Source organism: Notothenia coriiceps, unplaced genomic scaffold, assembly GCF_000735185.1.
Source record: "Notothenia coriiceps isolate Sejong01 unplaced genomic scaffold, NC01 NC01_scaffold00024822, whole genome shotgun sequence".
Lineage (NCBI taxonomy): Eukaryota > Metazoa > Chordata > Actinopteri > Perciformes > Nototheniidae > Notothenia > Notothenia coriiceps.
Genome location: NW_011357523.1, coordinates 23,560 through 24,646, shown reverse-complemented (window position 1 = coordinate 24,646; position 1,087 = coordinate 23,560). Strand labels below are relative to the sequence as shown.

The 1,087-nt window shown below is 45.9% G+C and overlaps 1 protein-coding gene across 1 annotated transcript in view; it reads left to right on the top strand.

Moving 5' to 3' along the window:
- The window catches only part of LOC104955787 (myeloid differentiation primary response protein MyD88-like), a 4,464-nt gene that overhangs the window by 1,884 nt on the left and 1,493 nt on the right, over positions 1 to 1,087 (top strand). The window contains exon 2 of the mRNA XM_010783180.1: positions 514 to 645. Coding sequence (XP_010781482.1) covers positions 514 to 645 — 132 coding nt within the window. The remainder of the gene's footprint in view (positions 1 to 513; positions 646 to 1,087) is intronic.

Sequence of the window (1,087 nt, the reverse complement as noted above, 5' to 3'; positions counted from 1 at the left end):
GTACTACGTCTACGTACGTACTACGTACGTACGTACGTACGTCGTACGTTACGTTACGTTACGTTACGTTAGTTAGTAGTAGTAGTAGTACGTAGTAGTTAGTTGTGTGTGTGTGTGTGTGTGTGTGTGTGTGTGTGTGTGTGTGTGTGTGTGTGTGTGTGTGTGTGTGTGTGTGTGTGTGTGTGTGTGTGTGTGTGTGTGTCCAACGAGGCGTTCTGGGGCAGCAGAGACAGGTCTTCTCTGCAAAACCACACAACAAGATCACTTAGAGACACAAAGTGAAAGACAATCTCATTAAAAAACCACAAAGACCTAAGCAACTGCCAGAAACATTCAGTAAAACATTTAAAAAATGGGCTACAGTCCTACAGACAACTGTCCTCGACAAAGACAACTGCAAAGAGACACCAAACCCCTCTCTGTGCTCCTGTGGGGAATATGAAGACGGGGCCTTTTGTACGTTATCCACCAGTTTGTGTGTTTATGTGTTTGTCCATCTTTATCATACGGCAGATGAGGACGTGAGGAGGTATTGTGAGAGACAGAAGAAGCTGTCCGAGCCCCCCATCCAGGTCCCTGAGGTGGACAGCTGTGTCCCCCGCACCCCCGAGAAGATCGGCATCACCCTGTACGACGACCCCGAAGGTCAGTGTTTATTAAAGGGGACCTATTATGCAGAGTCCACTTCTTCATGTCTCTTCTACTTCAACATGTGTCCCCTCTTCTTCATGTCTCTTCTACATCAACATGTGTCCCCTCTTCTTCATGTCTCTTCTACATCAACATGTGTCCCCTCTTCTTCATGTCTCTTCTACATCAACATGTGTCCCCTCTTCTTCATGTCTCTTCTACATCAACATGTGTCCCCTCTTCTTCATGTCTCTTCTACATCAACATGTGTCCCCTCTTCTTCATGTCTCTTCTACATCAACATGTGTCCCCTCTTCTTCATGTCTCTTCTACATCAACATGTGTCCCCTCTTCTTCATGTCTCTTCTACATCAACATGTGTCCCCTCTTCTTCATGTCTCTTCTACATCAACATGTGTCCCCTCTTCTTCATGTCTCTTCTACATGTGGAAAGAGA